The 23511-nt window shown below is 44.5% G+C and overlaps 1 protein-coding gene across 1 annotated transcript in view; it reads left to right on the forward strand.

Annotated features, from left to right (window-relative positions):
* Positions 1–1190: 1190 nt before the first annotated feature.
* Positions 1191–23511, forward strand: part of gap43 (growth associated protein 43) — a 24121-nt gene continuing 1800 nt past the window's right edge. Inside the window, exons 1-2 of the mRNA XM_072454940.1 lie at positions 1191–1506; positions 9982–10639. Of these exons, the coding sequence (XP_072311041.1) occupies positions 1477–1506; positions 9982–10639 (688 nt within the window). The 5' untranslated portion in view covers positions 1191–1476. The remainder of the gene's footprint in view (positions 1507–9981; positions 10640–23511) is intronic.

Below are 23511 nucleotides of genomic sequence, written 5' to 3' on the forward strand. Positions count from 1 at the left end.
GGGTAGAGTGCTTGTTGCTACCTTGGCATTGTGGGTTCGACCGGTCCCGGCCATTTGCTGAATGTCTCTACCTTCACTCTCCCCATTTCACAACTGTCTATCCAATAAAACCATCGGACCAGAAATGAACAAATGTTAATATTTGTATAGAAAATGGCGGTGTAATAGTTCTACACTTTCTGGTGTACTCACCCCCACTTTGTTTAGAATACACATGTACTCTGTAGACACAGTAGACAGGGCCAGTCAGTGCTCGTGTAGCAGCCAGTGTTAGATGGTGGTCCTGCTGGCACTACCAGGAGACCACCCTTAACACTCCATCCCTTTGCCAAGTGCATGGAATAATCCTGTCACGGACCAGAATTGCAAACCCTTCAGGAATACTTTTTTCTCCTTCTCGTCTTCCTTTTCCCTCCTCTCTCCTCTCCTGCCTCCGTGCACCGAGCATCTGCTGCTGGTGTCAGAGCGGGGGTGGGGACTTCTCTTGACACTGCACTGTATACCACTCTGTGTGTATGTGTGTATTATGAAAGGCAAACAGGGGAGCGTGTGGGTGTTGTTTGCAACGCTCACACTAATGGTTATAAATGGACTAAATGCTTTGTGTTACAGGCACTCATTAGGAGCCAAAAAGAAGCATAAAAAATGGCTAAACCTCGGCCATGGAGGGGGAGTTGGTTGTCCTACGCTCTTGCCTGTCTGTCTGCCACACCCGGGCCTCGCACGCTGCTATACTCCTCCTCCAATGCCATACAAGTTTATCTGCTAGTGTTACCATGAGAACGGAGTATGGGTAGGGAGAGGGGGATGTCTCCAGACCACTGTATACTCAACATCAAATACAAACACACAATATTGGTCTCAGTGATGTGCTATGATAGATGGAGTGATTTTTGCTCTTGATAAGGAATACAGAAGGTTATAATAAAGCAGAATTTGGGGCATTGTGTAAAAAGATTGAGGCGTATCTAGCAGGCAGCGCTGTTAAAGATCAATAAAGAAAATCACATGCTTGTGATTGTTTTTTAAGTAAGACACTATACAGGGTGGGGTTTCTGTTCAGCTATAAGAGGTGGTGATGGAGGGTAGCTGTGGTCATCATAGGGAGGGGTGCGAGTGTGCGTGCGTGCGTGTGTGCGTGGGGGGCATCATCACCGAGAAGGAGGAGGAGAGAGCAGGGGAGGGTGGGGTTTATAGGGTGGGATCGGCCAAGTCCCTGTGAGCGGCGCGAGAGAAAAAGAGATACCGGGGAGAAAGCCACTGGCTGAAGAGAGGCGTGCAAACTGGGATGAGTAGTACATGCACCGGGCGACTTCTTAGCTGTTGATACAGCCTCCATCGTGAGTGAGAGAGAGTGTGTGCGAGGAAGAGCGCACTCGCGAGAGAGTGAGAGAGAGTGAGAGAGTGTTAGTTGGAAAAAAAGAAGAAGCTTGAAGAAATTAGAAAAGGAACAAAGCGGGGACTAAAACTACAACTATGCTGTGCTGCATAAGAAGAACCAAGCCGGTAAAGTATCTATTTCAATGTGTTTTATAGTTGGTCCTAAACTTTGTAGTTTTTGGAGGGATTAAGTGAAAATGCTGGGGCTTGCTTTGACTCCAGACACGCCTAGTTAATGTGATTATCCCGCATGACTGGATGTTACCACAGTGTCTCCAAGACTTCACACTGTACTTGGTAGGAAACAATATTCAAACCAAATGATAAGTATAATTAACATTATTGCTTGCTTGTATTCTCTTCCATTCAAAATGTGCTAAACTCATGCTCGCCTCAATACAGTAATACTGACTCTAATTAGCCTCTATGCAATGTTTCCTTAATTGACAAATCAGCACAAGTCTTAATATCTTCATTGGGCAAAATTTTTAGCGGCACTAAAGTAATTTTCCACAGTGAGGGTGAGAAAAAAAAGGGTGGGGTAAGAATTGAGTGAGAGGCACCATCGTGTCAGTGGCCTCTGGGGAGTACAATGGGAATAAATGAGTTAAAAGGATTATCATAGCCCTCTAGCTTCATAAGTGGAGACTGTCAATGGAGGCGACTATGAAGTGTGCACTTGTTTTAAAGGGTGTGAAAGTAGGCACGTTGGGTGGTTTTCGATAAGCCATAGGTTGCTTTTTCTGTCAGAGAAAATGTTGAATGGGAAAATGTCTGTATTAGTGAAACAAATGCCAATTTGACAGACATGCTGGATAAGCTCTGGCAGGCAGAAAAGCACATGTAGGAAGCGAAAAGAATAGGTGAGAATGGGAGACGGCAAAGGTGTGGGGGAAGGTAGGTATAAAGGCAAGCAAAGTGGAAAACGAGGTTGTGGCTTGAACACTCCTCACAAATGTAGCAGTGGTGACAGGATGAGCGATGGAGAGAGGTGCGAGACGAATTAGAACAAGACTGGAGGGGAAAAAATGAAAGCAAAAGCCGGCACGCGGGTCCTGCTAGTGTTTCTGCTGCTGCTGCTACGGCACACTGCAGCCATGTGGGTGAGGCACCGGCTTTTTCCCCAGCGCCGCCATGCGCTGTCCCCACCTCAACGTGCACGCTCGCTCCTAAAAGCGTCCTGCACAAGCACTTATAGTTTGCAAGGTATAACTACGAATGTGGCAAAGCTCAAAGGGATGTATTTTACTTGCTAGGAACAGGAATCGTGATTTTGAAATGGAAAAATAACAACACATTTTCTCAATTTCAAGATCTGCAGATGAACCGTACTGATGTCATTTCCAAAGCCACCCCTTTTCCGACCAATCCTGAAAAAACACCTCTACTTCCTTGTCTGCTCTTCTTAGCTCCGCCCACGTTTCTCCATTGAACCCACATTGTTAATTAATCTGATATCACAGAGAAGATCTAGCTTCCATTGCACCTTCGGTAACACCTTCCTCGTTCTCCTCTTCCCGTTCTCTCTTGTCCATTAAATCCATTGCCTCGCCGTTGCCCTGCCCCTATGAGATCATGTGGTGATTGTGGAGCCTTTGTTCGGCCAAAGAGAGCCAGCGTGATTCAATTAACGGCTGCTCCCTAGGATGTTACCGTGCTACCGGCGTACGCTTGCTTATTTGTTGCCATGGGGTGTATTTTCCCGTAGCAAAAAGCCTTTTTCTTAACATACATATAGTCCTTTTTGCCACGCTGAGGTATCCCCCACCCCTTTCTCTCCTCTCTCCCCTTTTTCTGCAGGAGATAGCCGGCTAAATGGGTGTGGTACTCCGCTGTGTCTGCTTGTGCATGAGAGGGAAAGAGAGAGAGAGAGCGAGAGAAAAGGAGAGCGAAATGAGTGGGTAGCAGTTTGCACGGTGGGAATGAGAAAGAACGTGCAAAGGGGAGGAAAAAAAAAATCGCTGAAACACAAGAAGAGAAAATGCTCAGCTGTGGCAGACACTAGACAGTCTATAGTGTCTGGAAGGGGAAGCTATTGAAATCAAGCTCAAGGTGTTAACGCGAGTGTGTACAAGCCACATGACAATCGTTTTCAACCCATAAGAAGGCGACGTTAGTCATAATAACGCTAGCAGAGATTTTATTCGCATTAAAACTCGCAAAATGTCAGAGTAGATTCAAAATGGCATAGCTAAATGTCACAAAAGCAGCTGTTAGCTTGTTCCAGATACATTTCTCCAAAGCAATATCCTTCAACAAAACCATTACGATAGCAGAAAGTGCAGCTAATTACACCTCATGCTAGCGGCGGTACATTTGTGCCACATCTGGGCGGAGGAAAGAGGCAAATACACCACAGTTTCACACTTGAATGGAGATGAATACTAAAGCAAAAAAAAAAGAGAGAATATATGCATTCGTTGCGGTTTTGCGGTTATTCATCCAGTGTTCACGCACCTCTGCTCTCCTCCCTCAAACAAATCCCTAATGGCCCGGCGATGAGGCAGAGGCATGGGAAGGTGGCAGTGTGTCTTCAGGGGAGGGTTTGGTTGTGTGTGTGTGTGTCTGTGTAATCCGTGCGTATGCGTGTGTAGTTATGGATCGGTCGGTGAGGCCATTGACTCTTGGGGTGTGGTTCTCGCGACAGCCGCTGCCCACCCAAGGACACAGAAAGGCAGCAACTCCAGCTCTTCAAGGCAAATGTGTCTCTAATAGAAAGAGAATCGTTTGCAAAACACTAATTGAGCAAATTAAGCCTGAGACTGTTAATAGTTTTACAGTTTAGACACCAAGCAGCACTCAAAAAATGAATTAAACATTTTGAACTGTTTGAAACACAATAATTACTGTGGGGATATTGTAATACAAGATGATGACAAAGCGTTTCAGTGCAATTTGAATGGAAATGTGGAGGGGAATAATCTTCAGTCTAGTTCTTTTTATTCATTTCTGCACATTTCCCACCAGCTTATAGGGGTCAAATCATCCGACTCCCATTCTTCACTAATACCAAATGACTTCTGGAACAAATTCTATTGATTTTCTGTAGCTGAAATGTCATGTAAATGTCATATGTAATCAACTGAACCTAGTTTGGTTTGTTCCCAATTCTAAAGTGTGTATATAGCTTATTATGGTGTGTGCACTACCGGTAATTAAACTTAAATCATTTTGATAAATCACATCTTCATTGAGTTGATTTGTTGATTCGAAGCATGCAACAAGTAGCTAAATCAATAGGTTCGTTTGTGCAGTAGTACCATCTACATTGACACAAAACTGATTCTAAACTGCCACTCGTGACTTTAAGCTTCTCGTTTTTTTGAGTGATGAAAAATGTGCACGGTTCCCCTTGAAATGAACAATTCAAACAACATATTTTATCTTTTGAATGGTGAGAAGTGCTCAAAATGACACCTACTCATAGGTTTCAACCTTTTATGCTTATATGTGATATTTTTTACGACATTTCTCCATTCAAAAGATACAAAAACTGTCCTTTAAGGTGCTAATTTCCCATGTACAAGCTACACCCGTAACATCTTGTTCTAGGCGCTGCCTGCGTTATTGGCGACATGATTTAGTATCTTGAGGCGCTAACAATCTCGCCGGCGTCAGGGTCACTGTGTCTGTCCAATATAGAGCCCGGAGAGCAAGGTTCATGTGTATTGGTTTAGCCACCTCCTCCACCTAAACCCACTGCCTATCCCTGAGGGTCTACATGTCATAAATCCTTCTAGGGGGGGTTCATTTGTACTATCTCCGACACCAATCTTCTTCCATCACAAAACACATGTCGAGGTAAAGATATCACCCCATGCTGCTTCCCTTGTTTACAACGCTTTGTCAAAATCTAGTCTTTTTGGCGTAGTAAATGTCTTTGAAACATTGAGTTGAGAGTAGACATAGCATCACTGGCACGCCCTCTGTGTTCAACTGACGGCACACTGGTGACTTATTGGCGTTTTATTGTCCCTGATCTCATAGGTGCTTACAATTGCCAAAATATGACCCAGGCACTTAACTCTAAATAGAATTACTTACTGGCTTCTCGCAATGACTCACGCTCGGCTTTTGCGTGATTGTAATTGTGATTACAGAGGGGGATTACTTCACCACTCGAGCGGGCATGGGAGGATCAGCTTCTTTTACAGATATGGGCGTGGAGGCGAGGCACATTACCATAGCTTGACCGCAAATGTGTCGTCATGATTGGAATTATTGATATTTGTCTCGTCACCACCCTTGAAAAATGCTTGCCTGTCAGTTCGGCGCTACTTCACATGCATCGTGGGTGATAGAGTGACGTGCTTGGATCAAACATATTGAACCGTGACCGATACAATAACCAGCTCATCAGACTATAACATCACCAGCGCGTTTATAAATCGGCTTTGTTTCTCGCTATGATTTGGCTTGGCCGCTATCTGAACTCCGGTCACGTAGCTTTCCTGCAGGCGCTGTTCCAATTGTGCGGCACATAGTTTCATTCATAAATACAAGAGGGCCTCCCGAAGGTGTTAGCGTGCGAAAATGCGCACCCTTTTTTAAGTAACGCCTCCTTCGCTGTTTGATCTGACTCTTAATTCATTTACGCAGAGCAGCGAGCAACGCACATATAGCATTATGGTGCTAATGAAGTGACATTTTCCAATTAGCTTGCAGTGCCTTGACCGTTAACATCCTCACGGTTGTTGCCATAGATACCTTACATACAGCTGTCTTTTTCAAAAACAATTGATTCATATTTTAACTACATTTTGTATGGTGTTGATTTAAGAACGGACATGGAACAGCGACTATGTGTCAAACAAAGCAAGCTCCAAATGAACTGTGTCTCAAAAGGTTAATTAGTCTAAATTGAAGCGTGCCGTTCCCCAGGGGATAAACCTCAGCAGCTGTCCCATATGTAAAGGAAATAAACAGCTGCACGCCGCTGTGCACTATGTGACAGCCGACTCATTTGTACTTGCAAGAAGAACCAAGCAAAACGCGTGCAGTTTTTACATTTTCAGATTGAAATGAGATGTTTTATACACTATGTTGACCCCATTTAAGTTATATTTTTTGCATTTTATTATTTTATGCTGATCCATGATCCAGATAAATTACATACATGGAAAAAGGTGGTCAGCATTTAGCATAATGTGGTGAGCAGAGGTGTGGATTAGGGAGTAACAAATATATTATATAAATACTGGTGTTACATCAATATTGACAAAACAAACGTACTTTTTACTTAATGAAGACAATATTACAGTGTAATAGTTTTGTTCCTGAATCTGCACCAATATGTTTTTTTCCCCACATCATCATTTCAAATGTACTGGTGTAGAAAGAAAGCCTTAGACGTGGCACACGCTTCAATAAAGCTTTTACAATATTTATACTCTGACACAAAGAAAATAAATGTTTTATGTATTGGTCGTAATTTCAGTCGCTCTGCAGGAAAATGAAACATTCTTCTATTTAGCTTTTCATCTCTTACCTTGTAATCATAGGCATTGTTTTTTTTTTTTTTTTTTTTTATATCAGTTGCCCTTCATGACATTATTCTTTGTATTCATCCAGTCAAAAGTAAAAAGGAAAACCCTGACAAAACTGATGAATCAAGAACTAAATTTCCAATCTGAATTGTAAAACTTTATCTACTCTTGTGTATAATTTAGCCTTCAAATGTTACGAGTCTTGTTATGAGTGTAAAAGCCGTTTGCCTCTTCCGAACTGACCTTAAACAAGACCTCACAGAGCGCTCGGTGACAGCCCGGCAGCGTATACAAACGCACACATTTGCTCCCCCCTTTAAGCACCGCGCCTTGCTGTTCCTGCTGCATCCCCGCTCACCCCCGGCCCCTCCCCTCGTGTCACCTCCCACCCTCCCAAACAGCCACGCCGATTGCCCCGCCTGATTTACCACTTCCCATTGGCCGATTTGCGCAGGGGGTCAGGTGCGCTGCCAATCACGGTGACATACACAGCCTTTTCATCGCGGCACCAACCGGCAGACAGCGTCGTGATGAGTTAGCACTCTCCGGTTGTCACGGCAACGTTTGATGGTGGGGAGGGGTATGGGGTTGAATGCTGAGGAGTGAGAAAAAAGGGAGACTGGAGCCGGCAGTTCCCATAGCAGCCGAATGCCAAGCCATGGAGGAAACCACTGTACCCCATGAATAGAGACGCCTCATTATTGTTCGACAAACGCTTGCATTTTCATGGTCTTGAAGAGTACATTAGTCGTAACAGATGCTCCACACATCGATGAAAGCAGCGCGTGGATTTGAATCGAAGTCTAATCGCATCTCAAGGACAGTCTCGTGTACTGTGAATAAACAGTAGATGCCTTGACATGGCTCCAACCCCGTTTCAATTTATTACGTGTGGACGACTGATATACACACACACACACACACACACACACATACACACACACACACACACACACACATACACACACACATACACACACACACACTGTCCTCCCGTGTTTCATATTGACACTAAATCTGTCAAAGTGCTACATAAAACATTATAGATTCATGGCCTTGTCAACAAACTTACGCACAATCAACAGACTCAGGCCAACAATCCAAGCCAGTTAGACGTGGCTGTGTTCATGCTTTTAACAGTCCTCCTTAGAAATGATCAAACTTGGCAGTCGGGCGCTACACTTCGCAAACACAGTCTTATGATGTCTGGGAAAATGCTCTTCTTGCAGAATCAAAATGTTGGAGCTGGGTTTGCAATTTCACATTTTTGCGAGACACACGCGACATCTCTTTCTCTCAGAAGTGGCCAGTGGCTGTATTGATTTAGAGGCTTAAGCTGATTCCCTTAATCATTCCAATCTTTACTCAAATGCAACATACAGTCCCTTGTGACTGGACAACCTTTGAAAATGTTTTCAATAGAGCCGTCAAAAAGCTGTCTCATCAGAACGATTAAAATGATTAAGAAAAAATCCAGACTGGAGGGAAAAGAAGTATTTTTCAATTATAAACTGAAATCAGATTTAAAAGTTAATAGAAAAATAGGCACAGTTTGGAATTTTCAGGGGTTAAACAAAATAGTTTGCCTCTCTAATGAAATGATTCTTGAATAAATTTAAAAAAAAAAAAAATCTTTTTGAGCTTCACAGAAAGTATAATTTGTGGTAGATATATAAAATGTCCATAGATAAAACGAAACATTCTCGTGGGCTCAACATTTCTGTTAACATTTGTCTAGTGAAAACTAAAACTCATACATTTGCCTTCAAAAACATCTGTGTCTAGCCTCCTATGAAATACACAAACCATTTACAATACATTTTTTTAAATGTTGGGCTCTGATATCACTTGAGTGGTTATTATTCCCTCATATTTTGTAATATTCTGAGGTGAATCAATATTTCTGCCTTGAAATTGCTACTGCACTTCTTCACATCTGCCTCTAGTTTCCTCCATTAAGGTATTTAAAATGTATTTATGTCTGGATATTAAAACAGACTAGAACAATGCATTGTTTTGTGGTTATTTGGTTCCTTTGACATGGCGTCTACTGGCGGGTAAGACTGGACATGACTTTTATAGAAAATACAAGCCTGACAAGACTTTTTTCTACATTTATGGGAAATAAGTGGCATTATGTGATCTCTATTACACCTTCCTGTCCTTTACTTTCATCATCAAAAGTAGTTACACTGCCTTCATAAGTTTCATTTATGCTGCTTATTCTGTACATTTCATTTGACATGTTTAATATTGTTCAATTATATTTGGATGTTTTGCTTTTGCCTCATTTTGTGTGCCACTTTCACTGTTCACCCTTCATCCTTTAATTTGATTTGATTTCTATTCATTAGATTTATAAGACTCATAACACAGCCTGGTATTTGATGGACAGCTTGGGAGCCAGGTATCACAGGTAATCTCATGAAACACTTTTTGCATTTGAGTTTGTGTCTCCTCTTCCTTTCCTTTGATCCATCCAGTCCTGTACCTGTCCTTTGTCTGTAAAATCTTCATAACTTCTTAGATCACCCATGTCTGACCTATTTCTCCCCACACCGTATCCTATTGAGTCAAGATAGTTATTTTTCCCCAAGAGTAACAATAAGGAAATGCTCTATGATGCCAATGCTAGTGCTATCTTTCCTTTGATGGAGCCACCTGAAGAAAACTATCCTTTCAACCGATCAGGAAACGTAAATTGGGCTGATGTTTGGTTTTTATTTTGAGCCATATGTGAATTTAAAAACCAAACATTACCCCAAACACATTTCCTCTCCCCCCTTTGTTGATTTAGTAATTTCTGTTTGCAAAATGTCTTCTAGAGATAGTTTCAATCATTTCAAATCCCTGGAAATCAAATTCAAAACACTAAAAGATGGTTGGCAAGCTCGCCACAGCTTCTACTTTTGTCCCATTGTTGGGTTTCCTGACAATTTCTAGCGGTCTTGCCAACGCAATCTTCAATCATTAGACTTTGAAAAATGTTACTTTCTTTTTGCTCAAGTAACATTTGTTCCCCCCAAAATCACATTCCTCCTTCCCTTCTAAGCACTGCAATTTAAATATGGCTTTTTAACGATGTTTGTAACGTTTTCGCCTCTTGTTCGTGCAGGTGGAGAAGAACGAGGATGCCGACCAGAAACTCGAGCAAGACGGGACGGCCAAACCCGAGGACAACAAGGCCCACAAGGCTGCTACCAAAATACAGGCGAGCTTCCGCGGACACATAACTCGGAAAAAGATGAAAGACGGTGAGGACGACAAGGAGGACGACGCCCCTGTCAACGGCGAGAAGGTGGTGAACGGCGTAGACGATGACGGCGAAGAAGACGCCAAGAGCACAGAGGAGGCCAAGGAGGACGCGCCTGCCGAGGAGTCTAAGAAAGAGGAGGAGAGCCAAGCCAAAAGCCCGGAAGCAGAGAAACCCGCCAACTCTCCGGCGCCTCCCGCAGAGTCAGCGCCGTCTTCTGTAGCTCCGCCTGCCGCCGCCGCCGTCGCCGCATCCCCGACGGTCGAGGCCCCGAAAGAGGAGCCCAAAGTGGAGGAGAAGGTGGAGGAGAAGCCCAAAGAGGTGGAGAAGGAGCCGCCAGCGGCCAAGAGTCCCACCGCGGAGCCCGCAGCTCCCGCCCCCGCCGCCGCCGCCCCTGTCCCGGCGAGTGAAGAGAAAGAGGAAAAGAGCGACGAGAAGACGGAGGAGGACCGACAAGCCGACGTGCCTGCTGCTGTTAGCCCGACAGCGGACAAGGGGGAGTCTAACCAAACAAAAGAAGGTACGCTCCGTCGCCTCTGACAGCCACACTCAGCAAAACACGGGGGAAAGATGAGCGTGAGCAAGAGGACTTTTCGTTCGGGTGGTTGTGTTAGAAAGCATAGTAGTACTTATTATGTGCTACTACAGTAAGTTATTGATGATAGCAAAGAATCAATATGTAACAGAAAACCATTGTGTGTGAAATAGGCCTTTTGGGCAATATGCAGTGAAAAGTTGCGTAACAGTTTTAACTAAGAAAATAACCACAATTTAAAACTAAACTACACTGGTCCATACACCACATTTTGAGAAACTAGTTAAGCAATAACATTCTGTCTATAATTGTCAAAAAGTTATAAAAAATATCATAATACACAAATCCAATCTTTGTTTTTGCACTTTTGAACAAATTTTTTGTAAAAAAATCGTTTTTTGGCTTTTCCCCCAATATCGAAAGCCCTTTTATAAAGAGCTGTTTCCTTTCACTCAAGGGTAATTCGCAAAGCAGAGGCTGTTTCCCCCGTTTACGAATGCCCTTTAAAACTAAGATGAATAAATGTATCCACAAGTGTATTCATCTAAGCACATTTGATGCACACACTGAAAGGCCCAGCTGGGTTTAAAGAGCCTCTATCAATAATGAACACAATGCTTTATCAAGAGCACTTCTGAGGTTCACTCATTACTTATACTGCATTAGACTGTTAATAAACATAGATGTAAAGATACTGTTGGATGTTGTGCTTCGCTGGCGCCACCGGAAATTAATGTGCATTGAGCGTGGTAAGATTGTTTGGCTCAGCTCCAAAATATATCTGGTTAAATCACGCTCAGTATTGGATTAGACCTCGAGAGGAACAGAAAGAAATGTAGTTATTGATGTTGCGAGAACACACTCATGAGGAAGAAGTATTCAAAATGTGCTCTCTGAAGTAAAAGTGCATATTGAATGATAATTGTTATTAAAATGTGCTGGACTTGATTTGAGCTATTTCCTTCCTTTTAAACAATGTGCAGCGGTCCAAATGAATTGCTCATATCCCTAATGCGTTCTATAGCGTCGCAATCATTCACCGTGATGAGTTTATAAGCACATTTCACTTTCAGAGGCCAAAGCAGAGTTATGGCATCGCTGCAAACAACAAGTGGCATACAAACGGCCTACTTCCTAGTTCGTAGCTGATAAAAAATGATATAATGTGATGATGACAGCACACAGCGGTCTCATTTTGACCCTAAAAACTGTTTTTGCAATATATCAGAACAGGGGCAAACCATTTTCAATTTATTGTACATGTAAAATGTTTCCCTTTAAGAAAAATGAATACATATTATTAATGATAGTTGAGAACATGAAGTAAACTCTTTTAATAGCTTTCTTGTTTTGTTTTTTTCAGTTAAGTATCATTAAGTAGTACATTTTCGTGCCAGTCCCAAGTCAGACTGACAGGGTTGTGTCCAGGAAGGGCATTAGATGTAAAGATGACACATTACAACAATTAATCGACTATGAAAAATAATCATAGTCGTCTTTTAATAACCGAGACTATACAGACTCTAAAATGCAGAAGAAACAACCTTTTATGACAAAGACAGTAGCAAATATTCTCTATCCAGAAGCCTTCAGATACCATATGTCCACCTTTTATTTGGTTTAAAATGTATGTAAAAATCCTAATCCACATCCACAATTGGAAACATAATAGTAAACTACTTAAATAAAAACAGTTACAGATCTAATTAATATACAAATTACTGCACACATAAGAGTCAGATGCAAACATTTTTTTAATCATGTACTGTGAGTGGAAATTTGAGGAAAAACACTGCGTTACTTCGCGGCAGAGAGCACAGCGTGTTTTCCGTTCAGTTACATCTGCTAATTACTTCAATGGCACTTGCACAAGCATCAAGTCAAATAAAAACAGAAATGAGGTGGAAATTAATGATCTCATTACAGGCTGGCTACACTGTGCAGCAAGTTCAGATGAAAGATGAAATACCTGGCGTCTGCTGCTGATAGATTTCAAAGACTACCACCATATGATGTCTAATTACAGCCAAAGCGTGTAGCTACACCGGCCAGGTTAAAGCGCAGTAAAAGCGCGTTCTCACACAGTATACTTGACGTAAACTTACACACTTCTACTTCAAGGACTTTGGGTCAGACAGGTAGTTAACGGCGCAGAGGAGAGTGTAGTTGTTGAAGGTGGCGGAGGGAAACTACACGGGAAAAAGTAGGTCAAGCCGGGAAGAGCTGTCTGGCGTCGTCATGGTTACCACCTCGATGGGATAGCGGGCGCTGCGCCGAGTGAACCGACGCTGAGGCTTGTGACAGGTGCTCCGATTTTTTTCATTTTCTTTTTCTTTTTTTAAATAAATGATTAATGCCGGTCGCCATCTCCTCCGGGAAAGTGTGTCATAAATAAACACAACTTGGACAGAAAAAAAAAAGAGAAGAAGTGCCAATTAGGAGACCTGTGGCGTGTTCGCAATCTGTCGACAAAAGGTGAATATTTGCAGCGTTCTTTGGTTGAGGTTTGTCAGCGTGAAAAAGAAATCTTGGACAAGGACATGAGGTATTAGAAAGTAGGTTGAATAATGCATGAGGCGGCAGAAGGGTGGTCCAAATACCCCAACGTGGCTAATCCCAGTGACAGTAGAAGTTGTCAAAGTGAGAGGAGATGGCGCTGCATAATCACACAGGCCTGGTGTCTGAAAGCCCTTTTCCAATGCAAAGATGGACAGAAAGCAAGACAAAACAAAGGGTTCTAGCAGGTGAAATCAAAATTACACATGAAATACAATAGCCTTTTGATGATGTATACGTTTGTGCATAAAATACTCATGTTGTTTTACCTGTTTTGACCGTTTGATGAGACATATTTACTTTTATTTCCTATCTACGGGTTAGCAATAAGCAATTTAAATTAAAATATTATCATCTGAATGGGAAAAAGTCTTCAAACTGTTGTATATAACAGGAGGAAGAAGCCCAGGAGTTCAGAGAGTTTTGGGAAGAGAAACAATAATGTCCACAGTTTTCCATTGCCAGTATTGATCATTTATTCATTTTCTTCACACAACCCTGAAAAGTAATATCTCAAAATATATACTGAAGAGGGTTTTGAATACCTTACATATGATTCCCATGGCCTGTTTTACCACTTCCAACCAATAGATGGAGTAAAGAGCAAAGGCAATACTAACCTTGCACAAACATGAATAGAAATCAACTCGATAAATTAAATTGAATGTAAACTGTTTTGAATGCACCCTGCCACTCGGAGGTAAAAGATACAAATGGGACTGAACAATTGATCAAATTTCAAATCAAATTGAGATCTATTTGCTTCAGAGATCTTTTGACGCTCTATTTCATGAAGAAGTCCACAGCCAATTAAAACAGTATCGTTTGGAGCAGAATTCAGAACAAATTAGACTTCTTGTTGTTTAAAGTAGTTTTGTTCTTAAAATTGAGGCCGTTAAGCTTAAAAGCCAATTGTCTTAATAAATAAAGAATACATTGAACCAGAAATTGATATAATATTTGTATTTTCTTGCCAGTGTTAAGAGGATAAGTAATGGAACTACATCTGGACATGGTAGACACTCCAATGTTGTCACTTCTGGCTGTTACATTTTACAAATCATCCTAATTCAGTATCTCCTCAGCATCGTTTATCGCAGGCCATTTGACATATTACTTTGTCGGTAATAAGCGGTTGTAACTTTCATGCCACTTACTCACTCAGGGCATGACAGGCTTTTTAACTTGCCCGGAGGGAGAGCGTTTTGGCATCGGCCGGCAAGGCGGATGATGTTAGCTGGAGTAAAGCTAAGTGGTGGCGGCGGCGGCGGCTAACACTCCCATTACGGCTCGTACCTGGATCATCCGCCATGACTCACGCATCACATTGACTCCCGCATCACACTGACTCACGCATCACACTGACTCACGCATCACACTGACTCCCGCATCACACTGACTCCCGCATCACACTGACTCACGCATCACACTGACTCCCGCATCACACTGACTCCCGCATCACACTGACTCCCGCATCACACTGACTCACGCATCACACTGACTCCCGCATCACACTGACTCCCGCATCACACTGACTCACGCATCACACTGACTCACGCATCACACTGACTCCCGCATCACACTGACTCACGCATCACACTGACCCACGCATCACACTGACTCACGCATCACACTGACTCCCGCATCACACTGACTCCCGCATCACACTGACTCACGCATCACACTGACTCACGCATCACACTGACTCCCGCATCACACTGACTCCCGCATCACACTGACTCACGCATCACACTGACCCACGCATCACACTGACTCACGCATCACACTGACTCACGCATCACACTGACTCCCGCATCACACTGACTCACGCATCACACTGACTCACGCATCACACTGACTCACGCATCACACTGACTCCCGCATCACACTGACCCACGCATCACACTGACTCACGCATCACACTGACTCACGCATCACACTGACTCCCGCATCACACTGACTCCCGCATCACACTGACTCCCGCATCACACTGACTCACGCATCACACTGACCCACGCATCACACTGACTCACGCATCACACTGACTCCCGCATCACACTGACTCCCGCATCACACTGACTCACGCATCACACTGACTCCCGCATCACACTGACTCCCGCATCACACTGACTCCCGCATCACACTGACTCACGCATCACACTGACTCCCGCATCACACTGACTCCCGCATCACACTGACTCACGCATCACACTGACCCACGCATCACACTGACTCACGCATCACACTGACCCACGCATCACACTGACTCACACATCACACTGACTCACGCATCACACTGACTCCCGCAACACACTGACTCACGCATCACACTGACTCCCGCATCACACTGACTCACGCATCACACTGACTCACGCATCACACTGACTCCCGCATCACACTGACTCCCGCATCACACTGACTCACGCATCACACTGACCCACGCATCACACTGACTCACACATCACACTGACTCACGCACCACACTGACTCACGCATCACACTGACTCACGCATCACACTGACTCCCGCATCACACTGACTCCCGCATCACACTGACTCCCGCATCACACTGACTCACGCATCACACTGACCCACGCATCACACTGACTCACACATCACACTGACTCACGCATCACACTGACTCTCGCATCACACTGACTCACGCATCACACTGACCCACGCATCACACTGACTCACACATCACACTGACTCACGCATCACACTGACTCACACATCACACTGACTCACGCATCACACTGACTCTCGCATCACACTGACTCACGCATCACACTGACCCACGCATCACACTGACTCCCGCATCACACTGACTCACGCATCACACTGACCCACGCATCACACTGACTCACGCATCACACTGACCCACGCATCACACTGACTCACACATCACACTGACTCACGCATCACACTGACTCCCGCAACACACTGACTCACGCATCACACTGACTCCCGCATCACACTGACTCCCGCATCACACTGACTCACGCATCACACTGACTCACGCATCACACTGACTCCCGCATCACACTGACTCCCGCATCACACTGACTCACGCATCACACTGACCCACGCATCACACTGACTCACACATCACACTGACTCACGCATCACACTGACTCACGCATCACACTGACTCACGCATCACACTGACTCCCGCATCACACTGACTCCCGCATCACACTGACTCCCGCATCACACTGACTCACGCATCACACTGACCCACGCATCACACTGACTCACACATCACACTGACTTACGCATCACACTGACTCTTGCATCACACTGACTCACGCATCACACTGACTCACGCATCACACTGACCCACGCATCACACTGACTCACGCATCACACTGACTCACGCATCACACTGACTCCCGCATCACACTGACCCACGCATCACACTGACTCACGCATCACACTGATTCACGCATCACACTGACTCCCGCATCACACTGACTCCCGCATCACACTGACTCCCGCATCACACTGACTCACGCATCACACTGACCCACGCATCACACTGACTCACACATCACACTGACTCACGCATCACACTGACTCCCGCATCACACTGACTCACGCATCACACTGACTCCCGCATCACACTGACTCCCGCATCACACTGACTCCCGCATCACACTGACTCCCGCATCACACTGACTCCCGCATCACACTGACTCCCGCATCACACTGACTCACGCATCACACTGACCCACGCATCACACTGACTCACGCATCACACTGACTCACGCATCACACTGACTCCCGCATCACACTGACTCACGCATCACACTGACCCACGCATCACACTGACTCACACATCACACTGACTCACGCATCACACTGACTCCCGCATCACACTGACCCACGCATCACACTGACTCACGCATCACACTGACTCCCGCATCACACTGACTCCCGCATCACACTGACTCCCGCATCACACTGACTCACGCATCACACTGACCCACGCATCACACTGACTCACACATCACACTGACCCACGCATCACACTGACTCACACATCACACTGACTCACACATCACACTGACTCACGCATCACACTGACTCACGCATCACACTGACTCCCGCATCACACTGACTCCCGCATCACACTGACTCACGCATCACACTGACCCACGCATCACACTGACTCACGCATCACACTGACTCCCGCATCACACTGACTCACGCATCACACTGACTCACGCATCACACTGACTCACGCATCACACTGACCCACGCATCACACTGACTCACACATCACACTGACTCACGCATCACACTGACTCCCGCAACACACTGACTCACGCATCACACTGACTCCCGCATCACACTGACTCCCGCATCACACTGACTCACGCATCACACTGACTCACGCATCACACTGACTCCCGCATCACACTGACTCCCGCATCACACTGACTCACGCATCACACTGACCCACGCATCACACTGACTCACACATCACACTGACTCACGCATCACACTGACTCACGCATCACACTGACTCACGCATCACACTGACTCCCGCATCACACTGACTCCCGCATCACACTGACTCCCGCATCACACTGACTCACGCATCACACTGACTCACGCATCACACTGACTCACGCATCACACTGACCCACGCATCACACTGACTCACACATCACACTGACTCACGCATCACACTGACTCTCGCATCACACTGACTCACGCATCACACTGACCCACGCATCACACTGACTCACACATCACACTGACTCACGCATCACACTGACTCCCGCATCACACTGACCCACGCATCACACTGACTCACGCATCACACTGACTCCCGCATCACACTGACTCCCGTATCACACTGACTCCCGCATCACACTGACTCCCGCATCACACTGACTCACGCATCACACTGACCCACGCATCACACTGACTCACACATCACACTGACTCACGCATCACACTGACTCCCGCATCACACTGACTCACGCATCACACTGACTCCCGCATCACACTGACTCCCGCATCACACTGACTCACGCATCACACTGACCCACGCATCACACTGACTCACGCATCACACTGACTCCCGCATCACACTGACTCACGCATCACACTGACTCCCGCATCACACTGACTCCCGCATCACACTGACTCCCGCATCACACTGACTCACGCATCACACTGACTCCCGCATCACACTGACTCCCGCATCACACTGACTCACGCATCACACTGACCCACGCATCACACTGACTCACGCATCACACTGACTCACGCATCACACTGACTCCCGCATCACACTGACTCACGCATCACACTGACCCACGCATCACACTGACTCACACATCACACTGACTCACGCATCACACTGACTCCCGCATCACACTGACTCACGCATCACACTGACTCACGCATCACACTGACTCCCGCATCACACTGACTCCCGCATCACACTGACTCCCGCATCACACTGACCCACGCATCACACTGACTCACACATCACACTGACCCACGCATCACACTGACTCACACATCACACTGACTCACGCATCACACTGACTCCCGCATCACACTGACTCCCGCATCACACTGACTCCCGCATCACACTGACTCACGCATCACACTGACCCACGCATCACACTGACTCACACATCACACTGACTCACGCATCACACTGACTCCCGCATCACACTGACTCACGCATCACACTGACTCCCGCATCACACTGACTCCCGCATCACACTGACTCCCGCATCACACTGACTCCCGCATCACACTGACTCCCGCATCACACTGACTCCCGCATCACACTGACTCACGCATCACACTGACCCACGCATCACACTGACTCACGCATCACACTGACTCACGCATCACACTGACTCCCGCATCACACTGACTCACGCATCACACTGACCCACGCATCACACTGACTCACACATCACACTGACTCACGCATCACACTGACTCCCGCATCACACTGACCCACGCATCACACTGACTCACGCATCACACTGACTCACGCATCACACTGACTCCCGCATCACACTGACTCCCGCATCACACTGACTCACGCATCACACTGACCCACGCATCACACTGACTCACACATCACACTGACCCACGCATCACACTGACTCACACATCACACTGACTCACACATCACACTGACTCACCTATCACACTGACTCACGCATCACACTGACTCACGCATCACACTGACTCCCGCATCACACTGACCCACGCATCACACTGACGGGCCGTGATTTGAAAACCTTTCGCCCTTTTGTCTTCCCGACTTCCACGCTGACACACACACACTCCACCACCCCGATCACTTATGCATGATGTCACCCTCCCTGCCCACCCGCACCCACCCACCTCGACTGTCTGTAGAAAGGACCATGAGCTCACCCGCCATGACATCATTTCTCTGCGGGCACTTAGCCAATCGAGCAGCTCTATTGGATAAAAGCGTTTGCGTGTCATTTCTACCTGAAGTGACCTAACATGCCTCTGGTGCATTACGGGCCAGGGTTTAATGGGGGTCCCAAAAGTGGAAGAAAATGCAACAACCATCATAATACTGATTCTGTGATTTAATCGACCTAGATACTTGAACTAGATACTAAAATGTGCCTTTATGGCCTTTTATTTCATTCAGCCCTTCTACTTTAATACACTTTGAATTCTAGAACACACAATCTGCGGTTCACTGATAAACACAGCTATTAGTTGCCAGTCTAAAAATATTATTTAAAAAAAACTGAAATAGAAATGTTACTTATAAGATTCCATCCTTCTTTGATAAAAATCCACTCAACATTAATTTTCAAAAAAGGAGATTTAGTTGTTTTTGCCATTGAACTCTTAATTTTTTGCTACTTTTTTCTTTTTCCATTATATTTGTTTTTCCTATTCTTAGCTGCCACACCCCAATCTGCTTTGAACCAACACCCTCGATACGCTAATACTAATACAAAAACAGTACAGCAGCTTTCCTCGCTCTTTCTATGAATAAAATTTGACTTATTTAGGCATATTTTCAAAGCGCAGCGATGAACAACTACTTCACATTCACCCAAAAGGACACGCGTTCTACTTTACAGATACAACTTTAATGGTATTCCCCCAAAACAACAGTCCGTCTTGCTTCACAAAACAGCTTGACCTAGTTTCTAAACGTTATGCAGCATCATCCTCTCTGCCTTGTGTTCTCGGGAAACACAGACTATGGGACACAATAGAAGAGGATAACATCAAGTCTTCAGCACATATCTTTTATAACACCAGTAAAGGAACATTATTTACAGCGATGATTTAAAATGTGACCTTGCTCTATTTATTGACATCTCTGGGTTATAAGGGTTGTCCTATGTGGCTTATTTCAAGTGAAGGTAGAGTGTTAAAAATGTAGGAGGCATAAAGTGTGAAGTTGTCTCTCCTTTAAAAGTGCATTTGGGAGCGGTCCAACAGCTGTATGGATTTATGCTCTGCTTCTGCCATTGATTTAGGGCCGAAAGAGCGCTACATCCTTCACTGTCCGCACCACGACAAAAGCTAAGGCCTCTTGTTCCTGGAATGTGTTTGATGTTTTAAAATAAAAGGAAAAACTAAACACTCTGCTGTTTAGCCAATCGATTGCTGAGTTGAAAGAAATACATTCAATTATTTACAAAAATGCGGATTTGTTGGGTGATAAACAACTGTTTATAGCTCTATTTAACAACGGTAACAATCCCCGTATGCTCTAAAGCCGATCCCAAACTCAAAACCACATGCGTAAGCTGGTTTTTTTGCATAATTGTGCCTTGCTAGCTTCTTACTAATGCACCCAAAGTGAGGCTTTTGGTAAGCCAGCCTGTAACTGACAGCTGCTAGTGGAGCGCCTCTCATTTGAATATCTTAAGTTACCCACGCATGACATATTTTGGTTTATTTTTTTCATTTTTTTGCTGATCAGTAGCTTACAAATGGACTTAAGAATTAGGTACACTATGTAACTTTACTGGTTGAGGGTCTGCCACCTTCTTGTCTCCATGGAGATGTTACTGCTCTGCCTGGAATGTTCCACAGTATGTTGGAATGTCAGAATGCATTACAAGTTTCTTTTTTGAGCAATAAATAAATAAATTAGTTAAATGCAGGATACATTTAATGCAGGCAAAGCAACAACGTGCTTGGAACAAACACACAAATAGAAACGTTACACAGTGCACTATTAAAATAATGTTGTTTACGGCACTACACATTTTCATCAAACCAAAGGCGTTAACATTTGGCCTATTGCACCATAATGCACCAGAAATAGATGGCAAAGGGGAGACTTTTTGTTTTATTACTTTTAATACTTCTGATCTGGATTTAGAGCAGACATATTATGCAAAATTGACTTGAATGAGCTTTTAGAACAATGTTAGTTCATTCAGGCTTGTATTTTGATTCATGCATGTTTGAGTATTCCACTATTGTCCTGCACGTGCATCCGAATGATGCACGTAGGGTTCTTAAATGTCACGTAGCCACTCTAACTATAAACAGGACCATGACAATCTTCTGCTTGTTACAGTGAAACGTCACTATGAAGAGGCGGGGCTTATCAGTTCTGCTGTTTCGAACAGGAAGTCAGTGGATCTGTTTCTATTACTGATCCGCTTTAGGTCAATATTGACTTTTAAAATGAATAAAATCCAATTCAATCAGACTTTATTTGCACCTTAAAAACAACAAAGTGGACCAAAGTGATTAACACACAAATGCACATAAGACGATGTAAAACCACAGAAAAAAGCACACATTAAAAAAACTGAAGTCAATATTACTACAGCACTTTAAAAAGCCAGAGAGAAAAGGTGCATTTTTGAAGAAGACAATTTGTCTGAGGTGCACAGGGAGCTCCTTCCAGGGTTTTGGCCCAGCAACAAAAAGATTGTTCTCCCCTTGTTTTGTTTTTGGGACAAGTAAAGGGAAGGTGTAGAAGTTCAAATAATCAGACCAAAAGTACGTTTGTGTCTCTTCTTTATTTGCTTCCATCAAAATCACCCACACCTGTGCAACCAGAATCCATTTAAATACCCTCACCACTCTACTACTTCCTTCACCCTTTCACAATAAGACACCTTTTGTGTGTGAGGCATAATAATACATATATACATAATGCAGGTTCGCCATAAAGGCAAGTTTATTTGTAGAGCACAACTCAAGGTCCACAAGGCAATTCAAAGTGCTGCACACAACAGGAGAAAATGCATTAAAAAACAGAAATCACAAAACAGTTTAAGACATAAAAGAGAAGAGTGCAAATGAAATCCTTTCAGTCACAGCTAAACAAAACTGTCTTTAGCTTAGATGGTTCATATGGCACTAACATGTCCGAGCTGCTGCAGCAGGTTGGACAGATACTGAGGGACAAGGCCATGGAGACATTTAAAAACAAATAAAGTCATTGTATAATCGATGCAAAAATAAACCCTGAGCCAGAGCAAAGATTTTAAGACTGTGTGATGTGCTCTTGTTTTCTAGTGCCAGATCAAGTCGAGCAGCAGCATTTTGGACAAGCTGTAGTCAGAGATGATTACTGTATTTAAGCCTGACATGAAGCGCATCACAGTAATCGAGACCATTTGTAATAAAAGCAGGAATTAAAATCTCAAACTGATGCTGTCGAACAAACGGTTTGGACAGTTTCCACTGTCTCGCTTCACACCAAGATCTGTTGCTGTTGGCTTAAGATAGTGAACAAGAAGGCCAAAATCAACATTTACACTTCATTTGGGCTGAACAATACGACCTTAGTCTTTTAATCATTAAAACTAAGACAATTCCATGCTTTGATTTCATCAGTGCTCTGTAAGAGTTGCACTAAACACATGTGCAATAGGCTCCTCCCCTCTATAGGCTCCTCCCCTCTGGTGCTACAGCTCAGTGGGACTTTCCTGGTTAAATAAATGTAAATAGAATGTAAAAATGTCATGTAAATAAATGACTGACCCCAAGTGGGAGGAAATAAAGAGCAGAGGCCCATTCCACAAGTAAATGACACAATGTTGCACCTTTGCGTGCACAGTATATCCTATGTGCGTGCTCAAAAAATGAAAAATGAGGAGCTAGTTATGTTACAGTTCAATACTTTAAAAAGCATTTTATGTCTCCTTAACATTTCTTTTCCCTCTTTCCCCACCTGTTCTCTCTGTCTCTCACTCGGACTCTCTCTTGCCTTATATCTCCCTCTCTCTTGCCTCTTCCCTCCCTCTCTCTTGCCTTTTCTCTCCATCTCTCTTGCCTTTTCTCTCCCTC

This window comes from Eucyclogobius newberryi, unplaced genomic scaffold (assembly GCF_026437365.1).
Source record: "Eucyclogobius newberryi isolate DKJ021-1_F unplaced genomic scaffold, fEucNew1.0.hap1 SCAF_10, whole genome shotgun sequence".
Taxonomy (NCBI): Eukaryota; Metazoa; Chordata; class Actinopteri; order Gobiiformes; family Gobiidae; genus Eucyclogobius; species Eucyclogobius newberryi.